The following is a 25,426-nucleotide window of genomic DNA, read 5'->3' as shown; positions in this document are numbered from 1 at the left end:
ATAAATATGTTTGTGGCCTCAGGGGGAATTGTGCACAACCTGAGACATTACCTCATCAGTTACCACTTGGTGTTTTGTGGTGTTTTTGTGTCCAGCTGCTACACTGAAAATATTAGAGGAAAAAGTTTGTGATGACTACACCCTGAGTATTTCGTGCCACACTGATGAGAACTGATAATACATGATTTCCTCACTTTGTAATCTAACTAGTGAACCATAGAGTCTGTCCTGCGACATCTCACGAATGTTTTGTGGCTTAGTACGCACGTTGCTTGCAGCTCGTTTATATCAGATAACAGTGACACGTTTTATCAGCAGTTCCTCCTCAGAGATGTTTTGCGAAACAGTTGTCGAAATACTTTAGCTTGAAACGTCGTGTCTTAACATCCTGCCCAGTGTCAACTCTGATGCCGACTGGTGCATCGTTGTACATTTAGTGAAACCTGGAAGAAGAAAAAGGCTTTAAAGTGTCTCCACTCACAGCTGAACAGGTAGGAGCATAACACTGCTGCTGCTGCAGATCTTCTCCTTGATGTTTAATGACTTATTTCATATCTCCTCTTTCTCTACAGCAAAGATGAATCCGTCTCCAGAAGATGAATATGTTCCCGAAAATCCTGTGTTGATTTCAGCACTTGGTTAGAGTCCTGTCCTCTATCACATTCACTTCCTTTCACATTGTGTTATCTGTTTTACTGTCCTGCTAACTCTCTGTCTTTCTTGCAGTTGTGGTGAATATTATTTGGTGGATGGTTATGATTGCAGGCATTGGACTGGGTAGGTGTTTTTATGATGTTATTTTTGGCAGAAGGTGGCATCTTATGCTTTTGTCGAAATTTCAATAATCATGTTTTTCTGCAGGAGCCACACATCTGCACCGTTGTCCAGTACAACCCGGCATTCCTGTCTTCCTGATCGCGTTGGGAGCGGCCACCCTCCTCTCTCTTGCTCTGACCTACATCAGGACTGGCAGGAGGGAAGGCACACTCTCCACCCTGAATTTGATGTGCATGGCTTTCATGTACATCTTCAGTTTCTTCTGGTTCATTGCAGGTGGGAGAAAATGTGAGACAGAGGTTTCAGTTTTTAGCTTTTCAATGATGGTTAAAACACAAAAAAAACTAGAAAACTTTGTCTCAAATCTTTGTTTTCAATGTGTTTCTCTAAAACATGAAGTATTTGTGACTAAATTGGTGACAACCACTGTTAAAGGCCCCTGAAAACGCATGTTTCTTTATCTTCTTGTTACTGTAAGATGGAATTTTATATGAGAGAATTTCTGTATTTACCTTATTTTCTGTGCTCCTCTCACTTGTTTTAAGTGAGCGCTGCTTTTTTATATAAATATGTTCATTAGATGTTGATTTCCAGACGAATTTCCTTGAAACAACTATTTAATCTACATGAAACAAAATGAATAGAATTTTAAAAAATCTAAAGAATTATAAGAAAACAATTGTAAACTAAACTGCATCATAGTATTGATACGTTGGAGATTGATGTGTTCACCCCTTACAAAAATCTAATAATAATCTGTTGTAGCGATGTCAGAAAAACGCCATCACTCGTAAAAAAAAAAAACCTGAATGAGAAAGAAGTTTTTCATGGTTGCAATTCGATGTCGATTCAACTCAAAAATGAAGTTGAAATTGATGTCAGTGTTGTGCCGTCTGTTCCCTGCAGGCACCACCTGGGTTTACTCTGTCTATCCTCCCAGCTACACACCAGGAGAACCCCAGTACTGCCACAAGACGACCTTCCAGTATGCGTTTGCTGTCACCACCCTCACGTGGGTCTTTCTGATGCTCATATTGGTCATCGGCACTTGCTTCGCTGCACTGATCTGCTGCAGGACTGTGAGGGCCAGACGCCATTTGATACCCAACCGCAACACGTTCTATGGCACAACAAGCAAAACGGAGGAAACCGCAGCTGGTGATGTGTGAATTAAATCCAGGTTTGTGTAGTCAAACTTTTCCAAAATGTGGACAGTAATGACACAGATTCTGCTCTGCACCCTCTCCCGTGTGTGTGTGTGTGTGTATTTTCAAAGGTATGAATATTTCACAACATAACGACATGTTGTTTTTCTGTTACAGCTCACGTGGCAGTTCTGTTTTTTCTGCACCACACTAATGTGGTCAGATGTAAGAGCTGCAGAAACATCACTCTTACACAACGGCATTGTCACATCGCATCTCCCGTCAGACAGTAAACATTTGAACCAGCAGAGGATGAAATGTTACATAATCTAGTGGCAGCTAATATCGATCCAGTATTGTGATGAAACCTAAATGGACTGAGTTTTTATATGGTTAACCATTGTGTGAGAGATTGTTCTTTCAGTGAATGATGCTGTTTTTCTTGCTTGAAAATTAAAGTTTTGTATGTTGTTTGCATCATTTATGTGTATTTCATTGAATATTCTTTATCCCATTAATATTTTCCATGAATCCTGTGTACTAGTAAACATGCAAGGATTATCTGCTCATTACCGCCAATAGTTATTTGTAATGAGTTGAGGTAGATGGTTTGAATAAAGAAATGCTGGCAGTTATGTACAGAACAGTATTTATGAGTGGGAAGAATTTTTCATTATCCATCCATCCATCCATCTATCATGGATCATATTCATATTCCATCTCCTAAATGGTGGAATGAGCTCCCCATGGACAGCCGGACAGCAGAAAGTTTACACATCTTCCGCCGCAAACTAAAAACACACCTCTTCCGACTATACCTTGAATACAGTTTTAAACTAACAATTTAGCAGCACTTAAATGGCACTTACTTATAGCACTCTGTAGTTTGGCTTTTTTGAAGAAATTGTACTTTCTTGATTCTTGTTGTTCTGGGTTTGTACCCTCATGGTTGAATGCACTTATTGTAAGTCGCTTTGGATAAAAGCGTCAGCTAAATGAAATGTAATGTAATATTCCAAAGTGGTGACTTAAATTGCAGGCTTTGTTCGGGGGCAGCTATTGTAGGTGCTTGGGGTCCTTCGGCGTCACTACAAAGCGACGCTGGTTGGCTTCAGCTAACGTGTTTGCTGCGGTCACTCTGTCGGTGACAGGCTGACGAACTCAAGGATTTACTAAACACACTGAGAACGATATTTAACCTTGTGGTGACTCATCTGTATAAAAAGGATACATCGTGTTTGTCTGCGGCGGTGAGGGAACATGTGGAGCTCAGGCCGCCGCGTCCTTCACGACGGGCTCACTGCTTCTGTCCGGAGCTTCTCTCTGACGCCTGCTCAGGTCAGTGACTGTGAACCTGATCCAGGACCTGTCCGTGTAACACAACAGTACAACTACACCCGGATGTAAATATTAGGTTATTTATTATGTGTTTTTCACTCTAAGCTTGGTCTCATAACAAAAGCCGTCTTTATTATTAGACAAGTCCAGTTAAACCCAATGCAGTGATCCTACAAAGACTATTATAATCTTTTTAAGTATACTTAATGCATTCTCACAATGTGTATCAGCTTTTCCATCAAGTAGATTTCCTCCATCGTCAGTGACCATTTCCACTTTATTTCCATTTTTACTACAGGGTCTTTTTGTGTCAAATCCTAATTAGGATCTTTAGGAAACATAACATGTGGGTTCCATTGGTTCTTCAAATCACCAAACCTCAATAGGATCTGAGACGGTTCTGCCCAAAACTGTGATGATAACGACCCAATCAACCTACTATTCGTGGGGCTGTTTGTAAAATAGCTTGAAGCTTTGCACAGGCCATAGGTCACTCTTTAAAAAAAAGTAGTATTTCACTTGGACACGACAAAAGACTTGAAAGTGTGTGACGTCATTTTCTGGTGCCTGATGTTTCCACAGAACACAGTTGTGGTGGAGCGATGGTGGAAGGTCCCCTTGTCTAAAATAGGCAGCCCGCCGAGGCTCACCCCTCGAAGGCACAGAGTCTACAAGGTAGTTGAAGACACCAAAAACGCTCCCAAGGAGAAGATGGAGCTCATTCTGACTCAGACTGTACCGAGTGAGTATCTTCAGTGCATTTAACTGATCAATGAACATCAGCATTGTTGGGGACATAACATCCCTATTTTCCTCTGTTTGCACCATTAACATGTCTTGTTTGTTGTGACAGAGCTCGGTGGAAGAGGAGACACCGTGTTCGTGAAAAAATCAATCGGCAGAAACAAGCTGCTGCCACAGGCTCTCGCAGTGTATTCATCACCTGAGAACAAACAGATGTTCGAGGAGGAGCTAAGAGTGTGTACTGCTCTATGATGTTGTTTCATTACCCCCATCACGTTACACCTCAGAGTTAAATTATTCATTATCACCTTCTTCTACCCACAGCTTCTGCGTGAGGGGAGACCAGAGGACAGAATCCAAACCCGCACTGGACAAATGGTGAGTTGTGTTTCACCCTTCAAAGACTTTCCTCCTCACAACCGGGGTCTTCTACCTCAGGCACAGGTATTAACAAGTGAAAGTAACAGCAGATCCACAGTGGTCAGTTTTTTAACAAAGGTTTTTCTTACAGACAATAGAGTTCCTCAAACGCTCAAAGCTGAAGATTATCAAAATGCCCTCTGAGGAATTCCAGCTCACTAAAGAGGTCGTCTGCAGACAGTTTCTCAAGCAGGTATGTCGGTCTTTGATTTTCGCATCCTCATATTAACTGTATGTCCCCTACGCTACATTATATAGCGTAGGGGATTATAATACTTGTAAGAAATGGGCTGTTTGACAAGTGTCTCTGACATTGTCTAACTTTCTAAATACCTTTTTCTTAGCTGGGAGTTGTCATGCCACCTCATACACTGAGTCTTCCATTTGAGCCAATCAAGGAGTTGGGCGACTATTGGTGTGAAGTGACGGTAAGAAATTCATGTAGCTCTAAGCTTTAATGATTAGTTTCAGGGTTAGGGTTATCACATTTATAATGCAGCTTGATAGAAAAAAAGTTTTTATGTTATTGCAAAATGCAACAGCCACATATAACTTTAGATTTAAACTTTTTCAAATTAGTTACCTTGGAGTTTAACTAGTTTTTCTCCAAACCAAGAAAGCAACTTTTTTGCCTCACTTGACAGCAGGTTTTGCTGTTGTTCTGCCAGAATTCTTAATCTTAATATTTTTTATCATCTAGGTCAATGGAATAAACACTGTCCGTGTCCCGATGTCACTGATGCCATATGAAGACCCATCTGCAACTTACCAGCGGCAGTTGAAGAGACAAAAGCAGCAGCAGCAGCTGGAGGCGGCGGCTGCACAAACTGCAGAGGCTGCTGAAGAAGATGAAGCTCTTGTAGAGGCAGTTTCTGAGGCAGCAGTGGAGGCTGACGCTGGTAAAGACTCTGTGAGTCAAGTTAGTGAACATTCAGCCTCAGCAGGAGCTTCTGCTGCTCAGGAAACGACCTCGACTACACAGACCACTCAAGATACAACAGCACCGCCTAGTGACAGCCCCAAAAAAGACTAAAGGACTTAAAATGAAGATGTCCACACAACTTCAATGGATTGTTTGTCTATAATACACATGATACCTGCATAAAATGTTCAACATCAATTTAAGACCACTGCAAAAACAGTGAAAATAAAAGGTAATCTGTAGCCTGTGCCATCCTATGGGAGACTATCAAGGACTTTTTTCATAAAGGTTTACAATGAAAGGAAACTGCAGTGTTAAAGAACTCATGGAGAATTAAAAGTCCAACATGATTTAAATATGTTACCATGTGTAATGCCTGCATCAATGTGATTCTATTAATAACTTAAAAATCTGTGATCTTCAAAGGTACGGAGCCAGGAAAGGAAAACTTAATTTTAACAGCACAACATACATAACAAAAGGTTCTAAGGTAAACAAATATGGTCTTTTCCAGCAGTTTACATCTAATGAAGCATTTTCCCTCGTATTTAAAACATTCTAGCGTACTGGCAGTGGATAACTCACATGCATAGATAGTATCAGCGCTTAGAACTAAGATGAAAAAAGGATATGAAAAACTTTTGCAAGCAAATCAACAAACGTGTTTGTTTTCCAACAAATTTATTTTTCTTTACAAGGTTGTTGATTCAGTTTATAATTATGTATCTTTGTTTCTATTGCCGGAAAATCCACCCCTTGGTTAGAAGAAGGGAAACATACATTCATCTTCACTACTAGTGTCCTCGAAACTCTCCATGAACTGTGAATAGAAGAAATGCAGTCAATAAAAATCATGCCTTTCACACTGGTGAAGATTTGAAAACATTACTTTTGAGCAAAAGTATGAAATTCTTTGAGGCAAAAGAAATGATAGTGTTTAATCTGTTATTATATTTCAAACTTCATGATATAATTTAGAAATGCCTCTCCTTAGAGGAGCCAAAAGCTGAGTGAGTTCACAGACAAATTCCAAGATCTGAATAGAAACCAGCTCAGCAAATCTAAATCTTTAAAATGAAAACTGAGCCAGATACGTCTTAAAGGAAAACATCAACAAATTTGGACAGAAAGACGATAACAAATATTTTGGTAGTACAATATGTACAAGATGCGCTGACCAAAAAGCCAATTTCAAATAATCCTTTGTAGGCCCTGATTTACGTATTAGCACATGATGAAATCAAATAGATGCTGAGTATAATTTGAGCTTTAGACTTGCTGACCTCGGAAAAGAAACCTGCTGTTTGCTGACCGAACTGCTGGAAAATAGGAAGAAATTACAATTATTTGTAACTAGCTTTTTTCTTCTTTGCTGGTTCGTCATCAGAATCAGACTCTGTTACTCTGTCATTTTTGACCCATGTTGTCTATCAAGGGGTTTGTATAGCTTGTTTATCAAAGGGTTAACATATTCAGAGTAATCACCTGAACAACCAAACTCAACAGTGCAGTAAATCGAGGAAAAGACCGTAATGGCTCACGAGATGAACGACAATCAACTGATGAATTTTCTGCTGTAGCTTGCAGAACTGAGGGCAAAGGAGAATGAAGAGAGGAGCAGACAAGAACTGCAGAAGATGAAAGAAATGTTCATCATGTACGATGACTATCAGGAGCCCAGCGAGGAAAAGGAACCCTAACCCTTTAAAATGAAAGGAAACTGCTGTGTTTAAGAACTCATGGGAAATTAAAAGTCTAACATGATTTAAATATGTTACCATGTGTAATGCCTGCATCGTGATTCTAGTAATAATTTTAAAATCTGTGATCGTCAAAGGTACGGAGCCAGGAAAGGAAAAGTTTATTGATCAAATTTTAACGGCACAACACACATAACAAAAGTCTAAGGTAAACAAATATGGTCTTTTCCAGCAGTTTCCAACTAATAAAGCATTTCCCCTCAGCGTATTTAAAACATTCTGGTGTACTGGCAGTGGACAACCCACATGCATAGATATTTCTAATTCACTTTGAAACCAGATTTGTCTAAAACTGGAGCAGCAGAAAGAAATCTAGTACAAGCCTCCTCTCAACCAGGTTTAATAAAACATCAGGATCTTGGGGGTCCAAGTACTGTTAGAGAACTCATCAATTCAGGACTGTAGAGCAATTACAGGGATTTTTGAGCAAAGTACTGAACCTGAAAGATGCATGCTGGATTCAGCCACATAAAACTGAGGTAAACGTCCTGAAAGATGTTAAAAAGAAAGCTGGATCTTGAGCTGCATCAGCGCTTAGACAGAAATGCATGTTTGGTTCTCTGGCAATTTATTTATTACAAAATAAAGATAACTAAGAAGAAAAACATATGAAAAACTTTTGCAAGGAAATCAACCAACGTGTTTGTTTTACAACATCTTTATTTTTCTCTACAAAGTTGTTGATTCAGTGTATAAATATGTATCTGTGTTTCTATTGCCAGAAAACCAAACCTATTGGGACATCACAAAAAGAAGGAATCATACATTAATGTTCACAATCAAATGAACAGGAAGCATAAACATTCAAAAGAAAACATTTGTAATGGCCAGATCACATCACATCTTCTCTTATCTACCACCGACTGACCAAAGATAACCTTAAAAACACTGTTGCACTGTTGTACAGTTTGTAGGTATAGTGCCGGTTTAGAAAATAAGTGAAGTTGCGGTTCATTTAAGATAAACTAATGTCAAAAGGAGAGTCTGTAACTGGAGTTTCACTGTGGGAGTAGCAACTTGTCAGTCGACCAAAAAGTGGATTGAGGGCAAGAGGGAAAAATCTGTAGTAAGGTATTTTTACGCCCCCCCCCCCCAACACATCCTTTTCTTTGTTTGAGGAATCTGGAACTACTTCTACTTTCTGATCCAGCGTTTCCACATGCCACCAAGAGTCCACAGTGTAGCATTTAGAAACCATATTTGGCCTGGGTCTGCCGGCGGGTTAACTTGTTATCGGCCCAGCTGTTCTTCAGCTCCAGCTCACGCTCCTTCGCCTGTGAATAAAAGAAATACAGTGAAATTTTCGCAAAACTAAATGTCATACAAATAATGCCTTTCACACTGGTGAAGAATTGAAAACATTACTTCTTAGCAAAAGTATGACATTTTTCTGAGGGAAAAGAAATGATCCGGTGTTTAATCTGTTATTATTACATTTCAAACTTCATGATATAATTTAGAAATGCCTGTCGACAAATTTCAGGGAGAAACCAGTTTAGCAAAGAAAATATCAACAAATCTGGATAAAAAGATGAAAAAAATAATTTTGGTAGTACAATATGTACAAGATACGCTGACCAAAAAGCCTATTTCAAATTATACGTGTTAGTCTTTGTAGGCCCTGATTTACATATGAACACATGATGAAATCTACATCAAATATATGTCGCATATCATTTGAGCTTTAGTCTTACTGACCTGGTGAATGAGATATGTTATCTGGTGTTTGCGCCGCTGTTGTCCTGTAGGTCCTTCTCCCTTTTTCTGCAGGAAAATAGGAAGAAATTACAATTATTATTTCAAAATTACAATACAAAAGTCTTCCTGCTTGTAATTATGTGTCCACCTAGTGAAACCTGCATGAATGTTTGTCTTATATGCTATTTCATGAGTCAAATGAGAACAACTATATGTATCAAATGCATCCAACATCCTGTCCCTCTATTAATGAAAGACTAAACAAGCCCTCTGCAACAGGGCAAATGCCTCAACATCAAGAGAATATGCTCCAACCCTGTCAGATCTGAGCCTACACGTGGTTAATATGCAGCCAACTCCCACAGGGACAGAGATCAGGTCACCTTGCTGAAGGACTGACGGTTCTGCTTCTCTTCTGTCATGCTCTTCGTCATCCACTGCTGGTTGCCGCTCAACTGGTCGTCTCCCTTGATCTCCAGAAACTTCACCTCCTCTTTGCCTCTGTTTCTTTTCCCCTGCAGCCGCATGAACTGAAGTGACAAAGAAAGAAAAAGAGTCATTGAGGAGTCACAGATGTCACAGCCCCACAACACAGGCATGACAACCAACCAAGTTTGCAATTATGAGACAAAAAAGCAGTGCACTTCTTACCGCTTCATCATCAAACATGGCAGATTGTCCAGGCTCTTCACCCTCCTCTGACAATGCAGGGTTCGGATCTTGGTAATCATAGAATTCCTGCCCAAGAAAAACAAAGGTTTAGGATGTCAGTGGCATGGTGATTGTCCTCTTTGGTCTCTTTGGTATAAATACTGCAGCATGAAGGCCTGAATATGTATGATGGATTATAATGCACGGAAAGGAACACTTGTATTTTTGAATGTGTCACTCTTGTACAATGATAATAGATAACTGCAGGATCATGCATGACTCAGCAGTGAAGGTTTCCATGAGAGCACTCAGATCTTATAAGCAGACTCTTTGTATGTCAATGTGGCTCATCCAAATCAATAGTTCAAATAAGCATGTATTATTGGAACAGCATGTAATCTGAGTATAAAGCCATTCTGAAGAATTAGGTCGTATGGTTATAAGACGCAAATACTGTTTACCTGAGGGAAAGCCCCCGGACCTGTCAGAGGCTGCTGATATGGACCCCCCCATGCACCGGCTCCCTCTTGGCTGCCCCCAAAGTCAAGAGGGGCATCAGACTGACCAGGCTCATCAGCAGGTGAGATAGGAAGAGGCTCTGCAGGGGCTACTGGCTCAGGGTCTAAGCTTGGGATGACTGCGGGAAGAGGCTGGGAGCTTTCGTTTAGGGAGAAGTAGTTCTGTGGGGTTATGTCCTCCTCATCTGGGTCGTCGGTGGCTATTTGTCTAGCCACCTGCAGGGCAGCCGACTTTGCTGCTGCTTTGATGGCAGAAGGAGACGCACTAGAACCGAGCAGACCCTGAGCAGGCGTTCCAGGCTTAGGTCCTTTGGGTTCTTGTCTTTTAGTGAGTGTGTGGGGAATCAAGGGTCTGGACATCTCCCTCACTGTCAGGTTTTTGGGCTGTGGTAGAAGGCAGGACAGGCCTGAGCCAGCACTCTGGAGGAGACAAGATATGGATAGAAAGGGGACCGGTGAATTCAGGGAATCACTGTCGAATTTACTATGCAAATAGAATTTTATAATATTTATGTGTCACTTGTTTCCTCCCTTTTATGTATTTGTATCCTTGTTAACAGAGTTGAAAAGGTGAAAAGAACCTCAGGAGGTAGACGGGTTAAATGTAGGCTGGCATGAGAACCGTACACTGTTTATGATCACACACAAACACTACATCATGTTTACACAATCCACATATGATTAAGAAAAGGTCAGAGATGAAAGCTGAAATATTCTTGTATTATCCGGGATAGAGAGGTTATGACATTTTTGGGGGGTTTCCTGTCACAGTGAGATTTTCTTACCTGAGGTTGTAGTTTCTTCTTTACTGGTTCGTCATCATCAGAATCAGACTATGGACAAGAAACACAAAGATTATGAATGACAAACTCATTACATACCACATGAACTACAATGTGCAATGATCTCAGATCTCACATCTTTCCTCTGGATCTGTGGCACAGTGATCTTGACAGCCTCTGTTCGCTTCCTGGGTTTGGGGAGACTGGATAGCTGAAGGTGTAGGCCGTCGTTTGACGCGCTGTCCTGAGCTGAAGGCTTGGTCTTGGTCTCCCGGATCGGTCCATCGTTTCTACCTGCAGACCTTTTGGAAGCGGACAGGAGAGATGAGCGCCCTCCTGAGCTGCCTCTGCTCTGCGTGGCTGCAGAGGTGGAGGTCTCCTCTGAGTCACTGTCATCACTGCTGCCATACGCGACTAAAGACATGTTTACTGACGCTGTTACAGAGTATTAATCGGCAGGAGCTCGTGGACATGGGATGACCACTTCCCCTGGATACGGATCAAAAAGCCGTTGGGCTCACGCTGGTTTTGCGTGGAGGATTCAAGCTACGGTTTCTCTTTCATAGAGCCACGGTGACAGTGAATGGATCCCAGGTGGAGCTGCTGTATTGTGGGTAACAGCAGAATAAAGCAGGGCCTCTCAGAGAAGTCTCAACATTTAAAAAGGACTGTCCCAACTTCACAGAGTTAGCTACAACGTTAGCTAGGCCGCCGCGTAAACGATCTTAGCTAACCGTTAGCTTCCTGCTTTGTCAGATTGTATTTGTCTTTAACTGTTATTGCACATCGGCGAATGTAGCAGGTATAGTTACACATCACAAAACAAAGACTGTAGTTTGTTGTTACGCCAGCAAATATGTCCACTTAGTCCAGAGACTCCATCAAAACATTCATCTCCATCGTTCACGATCGAAGAAACAACTGCGCAGGTTTCCGCGCAGCATCTTCTTCTTCGTCTGTTTAATTTCAGGAGACCAACAGCTTCACCGCCCCCCAGCGGACCGAATGTGCAACAACATCAACTGACGGCATGTGAAACAGTTGAACCAAACTGAAGTTCTGCAGAATATGATTTCGGCATTTTTAGATTCTATAATAATTATAAAACATTGGATTTGTATAGCACTATGCAAGGACCTCAAACACAGTAAAGATAAAAACATCACATTATCTTATATTGAAAGCAGATACAGTATTATGTAGTATTATAATATAGTAACATTTAACTGCTTTAAGGCAAATTCAATTCAATCAATACATTTTTGGGTTCTGATAAAAATTATCTTGGGGCAGTGGATGGGTGTGATACATATCTTTTAAATTCTGTTCTTCAGGGGGAAAACAATCCAAAACATTGGCTCTTTGGGATGCAAAATCTCCAAGGTCACAAACCATATTCAGGATAATCTCTAAAATGAATTTAAATTAATCTCAGAGTCAATACTCTCAGGCAAAAGGCCAATTTACATCGGCTTTCACTTTGCCAGATGGCATCCTGCAGTGATAAAGAAATTTCACATGGACCTGTCCGCAGTATAGGGAATCTGCACATAATGTAAAGGTAGTGGGAGGAAAGGGGGGTATAGGGCCCAAGGGCTCATTTTTGCCCCGGTGCTTCCAAGTGGGTTCATCCAGCCATGCACATTGAGGCCTATTAGACCTTAATAAAGGGAAAATGTTAGTTGCATGCTTTCATAACCAGCAGGCTAGAGTCTAGCTGCAATGCTCTCCTTTCTGATCTACCAAAAAAACACCACAAATCAGCTACAGTTGATTCTGAATACTGCGCACATTATACATATCTTTTAAAGTCCCCACACTGGTTGCCTGTTCATTTTAAAATCCTTTCATTAGTTTATAAAGCACTACACTACTATTGTATAATCTCTTATCATTTACTTTGTAAGCTTTGACAATGTATGAGTGCATTGGTTCCAAAGTCAAGGTTGAAAACTGAAGTGTTTGTGCATTTGCCATCAGGGAACGGCTTAGAAGAGGACTTCTTTTAAATCATTTCTTATATGCTTTTATGTGATGTTGTATTTTTATCGTTTTCTTTTCAGTTATTTTTTTTGTCATTTTACTGCTTTTATGTGTTGAAGTTTTCATGTGACACGGCTCTATATTTATTCATTTAATTTGAACACAACCTTGTTTCCGACCACCTAAACGTGGTTTTCTGGCCTCCTTGTCTCATTGCATCCTGCTGATGGTTATTATATTTTTCTTGCTTTGCTGTCAAAGCACTTTCAAAAAGTGCTACATAAATAAACTTTATTATTAACATTATGATTGGTCTCTGAAGTTATGAATCCTTTTAAAACATGTTGTCACTTTGAACTGCAATTGATTTGAGTGAAAGGTGCAACATAAGTAAAGTAATGATTTGATTTGAGTTCAAATGAATTTTTCCAAAATAAATTTCATTCACGTAGAATTTTGCGCTGGTGGGTTTTTGTTTAGTTTTTCCCTTGTGGAGTCAACAGGGGGCGCTCGCTGTGCAGCTTCATCGGGTTCTGGGGGCGGTGTCGCTCGGCTGGAGGAAGCGGGTTTTTATTTCAAACCCAAACAGTCCGAGCGTTTTGCGGGAATAACCAAATCATTTCAGCGTTTCAGTAAAGACGTTGTTGAACCGAGCGTCGGATCGGTCCCGCTGACACCGGCCCGGGGTTCCCACTCCTCAGGATCCGCGGAAAAAACCCACGAGTCGCCCGCCGCGTCTTCGCTCCAGTTTTCCTGCCGCTGGTTGATTTGACAAACGGACGCTTGTGGCTCGTTTGTTGACTAATCCGCCTCCGTTAGCACATTTAAAAAGCACCATTGTGTTTTAAATACACGTATATCTGAGTTCGCGAAGCCAGAGACATGCCGAGGTCCAACAGGCAGAAGGAATACAAACCTGGAGATCTCGTGTTCGCTAAAATGAAGGGGTACCCACACTGGCCCGCGAGGGTAAGAGCCCCATGTTTCATCTGTTGGTTTTGTTAGCTTTAGCATTTTGTTTTCATTTCAGAGTTTCTGCCATTTCACCTGTTTTACCTGCGAGGCCTCAACCCAGTTAGCCACCATGAGTTAGCCTAGCTTGGCGGCGTTAGCTAACGTTGCCCAGCATCCACACACACACACACATATATACACTCAGGCAGACACACACACAGCTACAGCCAGCCTCCTGCAGACATTAGCACGTTTCTTTCTGTGTTAACCAGACGCTTCATTAACCGGCTCTGCTAGCTAGATGTTAGCACTGCTGCTAGCTGCTCTTTGCTACCAACATTGCCTCTTCACATGCCACCCAGGTCTCCCGGGGGCCTGTTGGGCTGATGTTAATTTTAGCCCTCAAACAGAGCATTTAAGCTAGGCTATCAAATAAAAGGCAATTTCCCTTCACAAACACGTGCTACTTACACTCAGCTGAAACTTAGCTAAGTGCTAAAAGAGTTATTTTTAATGAAGGGGTTCATCACAGGGCTACACATGGCTACTTGTGTTGCCATATGCTGAGCTACTTTGTAAACATGCCTTTGTCGTCATAGGTGAAACGTGTTTTCTGTTCAAATCAACTTTACCCAGTTAGTTACTCTGAGTTTCCAGTAAAGTGCAGCCTCAGTCAGAGTTTGATGATAACAAAATAACAACAAGGTGTCCTTAATTATTTGTTAATAACCAAAATAGATAGGGACTAGCACCACAGGGATGTAGAGCCAAAGTTGCAATTAAAAAAACCAAACGACATGCAATCCCCAACCACATCTGTCATGTGCAATTGAAAGGGCAACAATGGATTCCACTTTGAGTCAGTGTTTGTTTATCACCTTTTTTAAAAATTTTATAAACAAGCAGCTGTGGTTTTAAAGGAAAGGAAGATTTTAAATACCTACTTAGTGTCATAGTGATATTTTTATTGTCCACACATCTACGTGATCAAACTTACATTAATGTGTGTGTGTGTGTGTGTGTGTGTGTGTGTGTGTATATAAATAAATATATATATATTTAAGACCCTTTTTGACAGATAAGACAGCGATAAAATTGTCAAAGGTTGCAGAGCTAAGGGAAATATAATATCTTATGCTCCCCATATGGAGCAAACTCTAAATTTCTGCCAACCAGGTATTGAAAGATGGAACATCAGCATTAGATATTCCCTTTTGCAATAACCAATGCCGTATCGTATTGTGTTATTCTGCAGGTGGGACGGAGCAGGAAAAAAATCACTTTTGGTTCATTAAGAGTGCCTCTAAATGCAAAGTAATGAATGAGTGCTATCACCTAAAATAATAAAGTGACTCTAAGTGTTGGTTTGTGCCTCTTCCCTCCCTTTTTTTAATCAGTATTATCAGCCTTGCCTCACTCCGCAGGCCACAGGCCCTGCCCCACCTATCCTCACCCCTATCTGGGAAAGGCCCGACCGGCAGAGGCCAACGGACGCCATGCATGGTCATCACAAGTGTTTTCCTGTGCCGTTTGTGTCTTTAAAAAAAAACACAAACAAATAGTTTGCAGAGCAGTGGAGACAAAGAGTGAACTGCAAGGAGGAAGCGAAAAGCCGAGTGACCCCTGCTCTCACTGGGCTCAAATGGTTGAATTAGAGGGGATCGTACTGTCGCCAGAAAGACCCTGTTAAGCTAAAATAACTCTTGTGCTGCATCTGCGTGACTCTCCTGTCATATAAGCCCAATTCAGCATTAAAATCCCAAATGAATGGTCAACAATTTAGATTCTCCATTCATAATCCATTCTTGCTGATTCTCAGAAATGGCACACAGAGACACTTTTGATTGTTTTTGATTAATCTGTGTCCTTTTTTAAGAGGCTGTGGTCTTGATTTTCAGATTGATGAGTTACCTGAAGGAGCAGTGAAGTCGCCCTCAAACAAGTACCAGGTGTTTTTCTTTGGAACACACGAGACGTGAGTATTTTAATTCACTGATGTCAACCTTGTTCCAAGTCTTAATGATGGCAGAAATATCTTCATTCTTTCATTAAATTCCATTCATTGTTTTTTGTTTGTTTGTTAAATAGTTTGACTCATAGATCTTTCATCAATTAAACTTAATTTTCCTTAATACACAAAAGACAAGATATCTTAAACTGGCCAGAATCATCACCTATTCTTTTTATGTAGATCACACAATGAATTTAATATGTAAAACAAAGTGAAAAGTATACTGAGTAATTTTTGAAACCACTATAGGGCGTTCCTGGGGGCCAAGGATTTGTTCCCCTACACCGAATGTAAGGAGAAGTTTGGGAAACAAAACAAGAGGAAAGGCTTTGCTGAGGGACTCTGGGAGATTGAGAACAACCCCACCGTCACGCATGAAGACTACGAGGTGGGTGGATGTTTAGGAGAGGAAGGATAGATGACGCATGTAAAACACAATATGCAGCCCTTCCAATGGTTTTATATTATTGCACTGATCAACAAGTGACTGTAACTCCTCAAGATTTGAAGCCACTGATGATTATCAGAACTTCTGTTTGTTTACAAATAAACTGCACAGAGTACTACTGTAATCTTCATGTCTGTATGTCTATTATAAAACCAAATTACATTTCACTCTTCTTATCCTCTTTGAGAGTCCATCCAGTTGGTCTAGTTTTCTTTCCCTTCACTAATATTGAAATCTCTGCCTTCAGTCATCAAAGAAGGACAACGCATCAGAAGAAGCAGCGGATACAGCTAGTTCAGAGAAAGCCGATGCAGAGGGCAGCAGTGATGAGGATGAAGGTGCCCTGGTCATCGACGAGAAGAACGAGAGGGGAGGCACCAAGCGAAAAGCAGACGAGTCCACAGAGGTTAGTTTTGAGCCTGTCGTTTGTACCCAGTCTCAAGTACAGAGCGTCATATTGACGAGCGTCATTATTCATATCGGAGCGATCCTTCTCTGTGACGCTTCACCCGGTAGGCATCTCCGAAGCGGCCGAAGGATACAGGAGTGGAAGGCGACAGCAACAAGTCTAACACGGAGGCCAAGCTCAACGATGTGGCCGGAGCAAAGGCAACTGCTCCTGCTTCACAGAGCGAGTCAAAACCCGAGGCCCAAGAAAACGCTGCAGATAAGGTGAGACTGTTGACCGACTAACTCTTTACTAACTCTTATGTTTTGTCCATCTACAGGTTTGTACTTAAAAGCAACGGGGAAAAACCAAAAAGCATTAGAAACTCGCTAGCTTAGCAACATTAAGGCTACAAACAACACAACATGCATCACTGTCTGTATGAGCAGCTGTTACAATGTAAAGCTCTCCAATCTAAAACAATACCTGTTTTACATCAGTAAATGCATTATCCTCAGTATAATACAAGTAGTTATTTAATTTTTTTAAAGTTATAGTATTTAGACATTTAAGGACCGTACCAAAATATTGTGACAATTTAAAATTACATATACAGCTGTTTGTGGATTGTCAAAGGTACTTAAATGAAACAATTAGAGATTGTAATTATTGCTAATGGCTCTGGACTCTTCTCTCTGCAGCCCGTGACAGACAGTGCTTAACATCAAGTCACAGAAGAAAACGAAGAACCGTTGATGCTCGGAGTGGAAGCATCAACATGGTTCACTGCAGGATACCAGATTTCAGCTGTTTAATTCATAGGAAAATTTTAAACAACCGAAGTGTTTGTATTGAGAGAAAAAGCAAATCCTCATTTACCATTTTTGGGATATCATATATCCTGAAACAAAAAAAGTTTGCTAATCTGATTTCAAACAATTGAACTGAGCACTTTAAGGCTCATTTATAAATGGGATTTTGGTGTGTATATATTTTTTATTTCTAAGTGCAATTACATCATAACAAAGACTAAATGCTAGGTGTCAAAACTTTTTTTTTTCATTTTAGAGGGAATAAACACTGAAAATATCGTAAATGACATAAAAACAAGAAGGAAAAAAAGTTAAAAGATTTAGATTTATTTGACAAAGTTTCCCGTTTGATGGTTTTAAAACATGGATATTGTACAGGGGAAAAAAGAACAAAATTTCACCCACGCTCTCAGCTTTAGTTAAAAAAATACATGTTTTACTTTCTTTTATTTCATGTAGCTTCTCAGCCTCATTTAAATCATTTATTCACTTATAGGACATAAAATCTGCATTTTCTATTTTCCCTGCCCCGTTAATCAGACTAGTTTGCTGTTTTTAATGAGCAGGTTTTGTTGCATCATAGTTTGCTTCATTGCAGGTGACCAAATTATGTGATTAATCGCACAGGATCCGACGTGTGGCCTGCTGGGCTTTTGAACGTGTATTGATTATGTAATATGTAAACCCAATTTCAGAAGAACTATTTAAGGATTAAACAGTCCCTGTGTACATTTCTTAAACGGATGATGATTGAAGGCAGAAAGACATTCCTGAATGTTGATGTGTCTGAGCTCCGTCTTGAAACTTTTCACGTCAAGGTGGAGTGATGGTATTTTTGAGGGGGGAAAAAAATTAAGCCAGCACTTTTTCTGGAGAAATGATCTGGCAAATTTCTTTCGCATCCATCAAGTCAACTCTCGGTTTCATCTTTTTATGATTTCCTGTTTAGCTCACATTCATGCTGCCATTGCCTGATACTGGAGATGTAATTGTGGACAAAAAAATTGGTTTTAACCAAAATCTGTTTCTTTTTCAGCTCTGAAATACGTAGTTGACGTTGTTACCAACATTTCAATTGAGAATCTACAGAGTGAACAATTTGTAAATCTGAAGTTTTTGAATTTTTTCTTTTCTGGCCCTTTGAACTGGAACATGGGTCTGTTTTACTTCAGTGGTCTTATTATTATTATTTTGGCTGTGAAACAAAGTTGTGACGTTATTAATGTGTTTTATTCAAACATTTGTTTTGACCTGTTCAAACTTCGATATGTGATTAATATGTGGTGTTATTTTCCGCTGTCTGTAAATTTTAAGGTACAAGTTGTTTTTATCATAAAATACTTGGCCTTTTCACCACGTTACTTGGATGTCCTAGTCATTGCTTCAGTGTTCTGTATTCGGCAATAGAGGCCACAGTTGATCAAATTATGAATCTTAAGGGAAATCACAGCTCATAAAAGTGAAACAATTTCTTGCTGTCGTGTCAAAGATGGCCACCCACCTATCACCTCACCAGTAGTTTCAAAATATGAAATGCTCTCAGTTCCCCACTCAGATCTGCTGTTAATTCCGAAGGTATAATTTGGTATAAAGTGTAATTCTTGGTTTAGCTTTCTGTGTTACTTTTGGAAGCTGCCATTCATCTTAATCTGCTCTTTAGTTTACTGTTGTAGTTGCCAGTCCATTTAATAAACCAGTTGATTACAAAAAACCCTCTTGTTTGTCATGTTTATAACCAATAAATCATGCTTGTGTATTGTTGATTATTCACCTCCTCTGTCTGCAACACACCTCGGATAATCATATCTAAAATGGGGTTTCCTGCAATGATGCTTTTCAGACCTCGTTCAGTTTCATGTTATAAATCCATGTTAAATTACCCTTTTGTAACATCTGGATCTCACCATATTTAGGTTAAAAAAACTACATCTTCATCTGTGAAGCTTCCACTTCAAGGCTATAAAGCATTATTGTAAGCACTTATATTTCATGACAACATCTGATTTCAAGCATCTAGCATTTTGTGGTAAATATTAATTATTTTCCCAGCTTCCAAAGTTGCAGTGAAAAGCACAGGTTCATTGGCTTAAATTATCACATAGTTAGTACATTGCACAATGAGCTGAGGAACAACCCCCCTTAATGTATGGAACTTGATTAGTTAACTTTGGACGTTATCTCTCCTGGTGTAGCTTGTTTAACATCTGATTTATTTTAACTCAGTGTTACGTAAATGTCCTTTGCATATTTAGGGGTGTAAACTGTCTGATTTGCTAAAGCACAATGAAGGTTTACTTTTAGTTATCACTCTGGCATTAAAATGTGTTTTGTGTGTGTATTTTTTATTTCATTTTCATTGTACATGCATGTTGTAAAGCCTGTCGTGGGTAATAAATCATTTATTCATTAGTCTGAATCCTGATCCTGCCCAAACTTCAATCTTGTCTTGCAACCGCGCATGCGTGAATCCAGTTCAGCTCCTCCTGTGCGGTAGGTGGCGCTGCCTTGCAGACACAGGTTCTGTCGGCACAGCTCTGCTGCTGCATGTGACATTGATGTCAACAGAGGGTCAGTTCAGTTTACGTTTCTCATTTCTCATTCATAATAACATTGTTCCGTAAAAACACAAGTAGCAGTCTCATTGGAGTGTTACGTGTTTCCGGACACAGTTGTGTTTGTTTACCCGCAGCAGCGCAACGTTAATGTTAGCTAGCTGCTCCGCAAGCTAACGTTAGCCTAGCCTGGGTTGGAGACTTCACGTTGTGAACCCACGAGCTTTGGTTTGTCTTGTCCGTGCAGCACCATGAGGCTGACCGCGCTCCTGTCGATGGCGGTCCGGGTTATTGTGCCCAGGGATTACCGATACGGCACCAACAGGCCGTGGACTGCGGCCGCTAAAAGGCTGAATCCCCTGGGGAAGAAGAGGAGGAAGGTGTTCGTGGAGCCGATCGCACCGGAGGACTGGTCTGTTCTCCGAGGGGACATGGTGAGAAACTCAACCCGCAACCGAATCATGTTCATTGAGTGGGAAAAGTCAAGTAAGGTCATCAGATCAGATCTCTGAGTGGAGACCATTTAAATGACAGATCATGTGGACATTTTCCTTTCTGTGCCATGTCTGTTCAAATAAGTCTCACACAGACATGTTAACCATCATATTCAAGGTGTGTGAATATTCAAGTCTACCTCCAAGTGTTTTTATATCACTGTGATCAGCTGTCCACAAAAACGCTGCCTCTACAGACATAGTGTGCAAACTTTTAGGGCACCAACAGTAAAGTTAAGATGCTTGAAAAATAGTGGCATGAATTTATCACTTGACTTCCTGCAAAGTAGCAAACTGGAAAAAGTGTGACCCTCTGGATTTTAATACAGCACCAGTTCTCCTCTGTCCACTTGTGCATCGTTATTCCAAGAGAATCGAGTGGATGTGACTGCAGGACGTCATGTTTCACATCACTTAAACCTTGTTTGATTAAAGTAAGAGTTAGATGATCATACAACTCAGAGTCAAGTATCTGCTTTTGTTTCCCAGGTGGAGATTCTCGCAGGGAAGGACCTAGGGAAGCAGGGGAAAGTGATCCAAGTCTTCAGGCACAGAAACTGGGTTATTCTGGAAGGACTGAACACAGTAAGGATGGAACGATTCCCTCAGAGAGAACTGGACGGACTTTGCTTCTAGGACATTGACTTAAAAATCTCATACCACCACTAATTCTGTCTTTCTCTAACAGTAAGAGTTGATTTTTTTAGTGTATCTGAGTGTACATGGTGTTGATTGATGTATTTGTACTCTCGACACAAAGTACTGATAGGTACTTAAACCCACATATAAACAAACTTATAGAGGGTGCTGCTAATTTCACCAAGTTAATAGACATATTTCAATGGTCATTCATTTGATTGACCACTGTAAAACTCTATGTATTTATTTTCTAGCTCCACAAGATGGCGCCAGATGTCTGGGGTCAAGTTTTTTAGGGTGCAGCTCTTGACAGAATGAACCATAAAAAGCCATTTTGGCACCTTTGACTTAACCAACTGTAAAGTATTGTTCTGTGCATTAGCATCACAGGTTCATCGGACGCACGGGGGATTATCGTGGAAACTACATTGCCAGCGAGGCTCCCCTCCTGCTGCGTGATGTCGCCCTCATTGACCCCTCCGACAGGTACGCCATGTGCACCCATTTCAGGATCTTTGCAACAAGCAAACCACTCATAAGTTGTGGTCCCTTTACTAGATGGTCTTTCAATGTTATCTGTATTTCTAATGTCTTTGTATTATAGTTGATGCATATTTGATTTATTCTCTACACCGACTCCTGAATGTTGAACCACAGTCCAGTGTTATTCAGATAAATGCACCGGATAGTTGGTATCTTAACAGACTGATTTATCGTACTGACATCGATCCCCAGGAAGCCCACTGAAGTGGAGTGGAAATTCACTGAGGAGGGTGACAGAGTCCGAGTGTCTCTGAGGACGGGTCGTATCATCCCTAAGCCTGTTGTGCAGCGACGAGACGGCATCGTGCCAGAGCAGTGGAAAGGTGTGTGTGTGTGTGTGGGTGTGTGGTGGGTGGGTGGATTGGACGAGTATTTCTTGTTAAGACCCAAAACCGTTGCTGTTTAGTCCATGTGTAGTGAGCATATAATACCATCCATTTCTTTCCAATGTGTGAAGACTTGAATTCCAGGAATAGGCTTCAGAGTGATACAGATGGAGCCTTTATTTTAATATGGAAAAAAATATTCTGTACTAAAGGACACATGAGGACCACAACCCTTTAACAATGCTGAGCAACTCTCCAACTAGTTTTTCCAGTGACGCATCACTCCATTTACTTAGACTTTGTTTTGGCTCACGTTCCTTTAGTCTGGCACTGCAGATTAGATTTTGTTGTCTTTTCCCAGTACGTCAGTTTCAGTAAGTTAGAATTGTTTTATGTTTAAGAAAATGCTTTAGAAAACTTGCTTGTTACAGTAAATGTTTTAACAACTCTGACCGTATGAGCATATTTTTTTTATTCTCAGTGATCTGCTTTTTTCCCCCTCTCTACCCTCACAGATGGTCCCAAAGACACAAGTCCTGAGGACACTCTAGAAAAGACTTTTGTACCGTCCCTCAAAACGCTGGAGGAGGAGGTCATGGAGAGACTGGGTATTCAGGAGAACAGGCGAAACAGAAGATCCTACTGGTACTGACCAGAGAAATCAAAGACACTCACTCCCCACATCATGATACTCATGTTTCACAGCAACTCTGAAGATACCTTGTTTTTGTTTGAAGTCGAGCTGAATGATGTTATGTCAGGATAGAATCTGTTTGGCTGTGGGACGGTAAAATCCTGGTGCAACGCACAAACGAGTAAGGAAACGATAGCTCTGTAAAAATGCTTGGAGGTTAAACAGATGTGCAAACACCACTGATAACAAACATTTAACTTAAATTTTGTTTTTGTAAATCCATGAATAAATGTCTCATTAAAGAATCATTTTTATTGGCTTGTATTATAATTGAGCTACTTCATATTTTCTAAGAGTAACACACGATGTCAATTTGCAAAGTTTAAATAAATAAATAAATCTCCGAGCTCTAGCTGTTCACAAACAGTCCAGGTGTTTTCAATTATTACAAGTTTGACTAAGCTACGTCAAAGACAGCATGCACTCAGGTGGGACATGCTGGATGCCTGGATTTCCCTCTGAACCAATAAAGTATTAACCTACCCACCCTCCTTCCTACCTTCCTATCAACCTACTTACCTTCCTACCAACCTTCCTAGTTGCTCTCCTACCCATCTATATAAATTCCTAACTACCTTCTTACTTACCCTCCTACATACCGTCCGACCTACTTACCTTCCTTCCTTCCTACCTACCTACCCACTTACCTTCCTAGCTTTCCTCCTACCTACCTTCCTATCTAGTTGTGTTTCAACATCCACGCCAATTCTTTATTAATATTCATACGTGCCATTAACAAAGACAAAGAGGCTAAGATGTTGGAGAAAATGTGAAATTTGTTTGTAATCCAAATCCAACATCTGGAGAACAGCAGTCAATTCTGGTTGATGCTGATGTTCATGCAAGTTCCCACAATACAGAAGCTTTTGTCCCTGAGGCAGTGAATCACTCAAGTAGAGTCTGGAACTGGAAGACTGTAAAAGTTACACTGGTTGCTATTGGCAGGATTGATAATGGAAATGACTGAATCGTTCCCAAGGCTGAAAATAGTCATATTATTTTACAGAAGCCGAGACCAGCTTCTCTCCAAAACTTAAACCTTAAGACAAATGAATCTGTGTTTTTCCAACATGTCTGGGAAACTGTGGAGAAGGAGACTATACAGACCGGACCGTTTCAACAACGTTCACCTCGTTTGACTTTTTATACACTGGCATGTATCCCTTTGATCTGAGACATTTTTAGCATCAGTGTTCAAATATGACCTCACCCATGAATTTATTACCCTACGGTGAAAAACAACCAGGGTGGCATGAGAAAAAGATTCATGCTGTATATTTAGATTTAAGATTTAACTGTTGTTTTTTTTTATCCTGCAGATGTGTGTGATTGGGAGGAAACCAAGGTTAAACTATATGTTATTAGCCTGCAGTTCAAATCTATAATGTCAATATAAGCAATTATATTAAAGAGTAGGGGAACATGAGAGATAAAATTTAACTGGAATATTTCTGTTATTAGATTTAGGGCTGAACGTCACTCACAGATTTCTGCATCCTATGGAGTAGATATTTTCTTATATTATTAAATTCAAGGGAGGTTTTAGACCTTAATAATATAACGGTATCAAATATTTTTTAACCAGAGATAAAAAAGAATCTTTAGAATACAATGACGTTTTGTAAAATGTAAAACTTCCCATGCTTGGTGACTAAGCTGTATTTAGTGGTTAGGTTCCTGTGGAGAATTTGGTTATTGGCTATGATTAAATAGCATTTTTCACATTTAAATGTAATGGCATCCCATAAAGAAAAACTTTAAATATCCCACTATAGTTATAAATATATATATCTGTCAATGAAATACCCAGTTTTTTTTTTTTTAAGCATGTCCTCAGCTGTACTTTTATCAATGATATATGAGGCAGAGGCAGCTTATGAAATACATGAAGTCTTATTTTCCTCGCTGGTTAACCACGAGTATTGATTTTCATAAAGACTTGAGGGGAACTTGTTGCCAGATTCTCCAGCTGCAGAAGCAACTAACCCTGTTTCCAGACTCTGGCCCTAAAAGAAATGATGTGTCACAAAATAAATTGCGTCAAATTTTCTCAGCGGCGGTTCACTCTCTGGCGGCTGCAGCAGCATCATGCACAAAGCATGGCAGGGCCGTTGGTTTGGCCGATGAGCGGAGCAGCTTTCCCACACCCGTCCGCCCCGGTGCCAGTTTGCCTCTGCCACTCTGCATCCATGATGGAAAAAAAAAAAAAACAGCCAGTCAGCGGAAACTGGGATTAGAGGTTTTTGCTTTTATAGGAGGGGAAAATGATTCAGAAGCTGTTCGTCTTTCCTGTCATTGCATCAGTGCTGTATGGATTTGAGTTGAGGGATTTACATGAAGGTGAAGTGTGACTCTGAGTGAAGTGGAACCTTTGTGTTGCTTCATTTCTTGTATTCCCTCTCCCCACCCCCCCACCATTCACACACACAAAAGCCCAGACTTGTGGTCGTCTCAGCTTGTGCAAGGTAGACTGAGTCCTAAGAATCTCCTACTTTGTGGTGAGCTGACAGTAATTCTGGTCACCCAGTGAAACGCAACCACCGAACATGACTCAAGCAGAATTAGGGAAAGCATAAAAATAAAGTGGCGGCTGTGCTCTGTATTTTAGCTGAGTCACACTTCAGCCACGTAAACTAATGGATCCCACCTGGTGGCGTTGGCTGCACGTGTCGGAGTCAGCAACAAAGGTGTTATTGTTTGTTTATCGCTGCCGTTCGCTCACTCAAAGACACGATTCTAGATGATAAGTGGAATTAAGCTCTGGATCTGTGATCATCTCCAGGACATCTGAAGACACTTTAAACTAAATGTCAGTGCTGCTCTCGAC

General features: G+C 40.5%; 5 protein-coding genes across 6 annotated transcripts; 4 read left to right on the top strand and 1 right to left on the bottom strand.

The window, feature by feature from the left end:
* The first annotated feature begins 330 nt into the window (after positions 1–330).
* LOC118124905 (transmembrane protein 272) lies at positions 331–2,402 on the top strand. Its single transcript, XM_035183110.2, has 6 exons — positions 331–491; positions 573–638; positions 727–777; positions 862–1,053; positions 1,684–1,957; positions 2,100–2,402. The coding sequence occupies exons 2-5, from the start codon at positions 578–580 to the stop codon at positions 1,944–1,946; spliced, it is 567 nt and encodes a 188-aa protein (XP_035039001.1). The 5' UTR covers positions 331–491; positions 573–577; the 3' UTR covers positions 1,947–1,957; positions 2,100–2,402.
* Positions 2,403–2,995: 593 nt separating this feature from the next.
* On the top strand, positions 2,996–5,709 carry mrpl9 (mitochondrial ribosomal protein L9). Its single transcript, XM_035183089.2, has 7 exons — positions 2,996–3,260; positions 3,843–4,002; positions 4,114–4,238; positions 4,329–4,382; positions 4,516–4,617; positions 4,769–4,852; positions 5,125–5,709. Exons 1-7 carry the CDS (start codon positions 3,183–3,185, stop codon positions 5,455–5,457), a joined length of 936 nt encoding a protein of 311 aa, XP_035038980.1. The 5' UTR covers positions 2,996–3,182; the 3' UTR covers positions 5,458–5,709.
* Positions 5,710–7,184: 1,475 nt separating this feature from the next.
* Positions 7,185–11,702, bottom strand: prcc (proline rich mitotic checkpoint control factor). The gene is made up of 7 exons (XM_035183088.2): positions 10,892–11,702; positions 10,759–10,806; positions 9,917–10,393; positions 9,456–9,542; positions 9,188–9,334; positions 8,805–8,870; positions 7,185–8,380 (listed from the first exon to the last, which is right to left on the bottom strand). Exons 1-7 carry the CDS (start codon positions 11,177–11,179, stop codon positions 8,294–8,296), a joined length of 1,200 nt encoding a protein of 399 aa, XP_035038979.1. The 5' UTR covers positions 11,180–11,702; the 3' UTR covers positions 7,185–8,293.
* A 1,544-nt stretch (positions 11,703–13,246) lies between these two features.
* On the top strand, positions 13,247–19,062 carry LOC118124520 (hepatoma-derived growth factor). Of its 2 annotated transcripts, none has more exons than XM_035182414.1 (6): positions 13,247–13,707; positions 15,591–15,667; positions 15,953–16,091; positions 16,399–16,557; positions 16,668–16,823; positions 18,388–19,062. In XM_035182414.1, the coding sequence occupies exons 1-6, from the start codon at positions 13,621–13,623 to the stop codon at positions 18,391–18,393; spliced, it is 624 nt and encodes a 207-aa protein (XP_035038305.1). In that variant the 5' UTR covers positions 13,247–13,620; the 3' UTR covers positions 18,394–19,062. The 2 variants fall into 2 exon arrangements, with proteins under 2 accessions (XP_035038305.1, XP_035038304.1); XM_035182413.1 differs by having other exon boundaries at positions 17,241–19,062.
* A 751-nt stretch (positions 19,063–19,813) lies between these two features.
* On the top strand, positions 19,814–22,965 carry mrpl24 (mitochondrial ribosomal protein L24). Its single transcript, XM_035182411.2, has 6 exons — positions 19,814–19,919; positions 20,151–20,337; positions 20,887–20,982; positions 21,419–21,522; positions 21,772–21,902; positions 22,421–22,965. Exons 2-6 carry the CDS (start codon positions 20,155–20,157, stop codon positions 22,555–22,557), a joined length of 651 nt encoding a protein of 216 aa, XP_035038302.1. The 5' UTR covers positions 19,814–19,919; positions 20,151–20,154; the 3' UTR covers positions 22,558–22,965.
* The last annotated feature ends 2,461 nt before the right edge of the window (positions 22,966–25,426 follow it).

The sequence above is a fragment of the Hippoglossus stenolepis genome, chromosome 17 (assembly GCF_022539355.2).
Source record: "Hippoglossus stenolepis isolate QCI-W04-F060 chromosome 17, HSTE1.2, whole genome shotgun sequence".
Classification (NCBI taxonomy): domain Eukaryota; kingdom Metazoa; phylum Chordata; class Actinopteri; order Pleuronectiformes; family Pleuronectidae; genus Hippoglossus; species Hippoglossus stenolepis.
The sequence above is the reverse complement of the archived record's forward strand: the minus strand, read 5'-3'. Positions and strand labels throughout refer to the sequence as shown.